This window comes from Myotis brandtii, unplaced genomic scaffold (genome assembly GCF_000412655.1).
Source record: "Myotis brandtii unplaced genomic scaffold, ASM41265v1 scaffold45, whole genome shotgun sequence".
Classification (NCBI taxonomy): Eukaryota; Metazoa; Chordata; class Mammalia; order Chiroptera; family Vespertilionidae; genus Myotis; species Myotis brandtii.
Genome location: NW_005367209.1, coordinates 7,633,008 through 7,633,550, shown reverse-complemented (window position 1 = coordinate 7,633,550; position 543 = coordinate 7,633,008). Strand labels below are relative to the sequence as shown.

Here is a 543-nt window from a genome sequence, read left to right as displayed (position 1 = left end):
GGCCGCCGAAAGTTTAAGCCAACGCTCTCCACCCGCCGCCCTGGAGGCGTGGGCCGGTCTGCTCGGCTCCGCTCGGACTTAATTCAATGGACGGTTTACACGCTGGAGAGCACTAGGCGGGAAGCAGGGAGGGGGGATCCCACAGGGAGGCGGGCAGGAAAAAAGATTTCTACAGTCTGAGTGGCTTCTTAAGGCGATTTTAATAACTCGTAAAGTCTGCGACAACTTGTTTTTCCTACTCCTAGACAATCAGTTAACTGGGAAGGTGGTGGGGGTGTTGCTTTTCTCTCCCGTTCCCCTCTGAGCCACGGCCTGTGGTTTCGTCTTTCCCGCTTTCCCCTCCCCTCCCGGGTTCCAGCAGCCGCGGTGGCTTCCGTCTTAAAGGGGCCGCGGCGGCCGGAGGAGGAGGAGGAGGTGGAGGTGGAGGTGGGGCGCCCTCTGGTCTGCGCTCCCAGCCTCCGCGCCTCGGCCTGGTCGTTTAACCGATTCTTTCACCCGCAGGTCACAACCCAAGCACCCGCTCCTCCGCGTCCCGGGGCCGGA

General features: G+C 61.7%; 1 protein-coding gene across 1 annotated transcript in view; it reads left to right on the top strand.

Annotated features, from left to right (window-relative positions):
* STK35 (serine/threonine kinase 35) overlaps positions 1 to 543 on the top strand; it is a 41,027-nt gene that overhangs the window by 4,473 nt on the left and 36,011 nt on the right. The window contains exon 2 of the mRNA XM_005874764.2: positions 359 to 473. Within this exon, the coding sequence (XP_005874826.1) occupies positions 359 to 473 (115 nt within the window). The remainder of the gene's footprint in view (positions 1 to 358; positions 474 to 543) is intronic.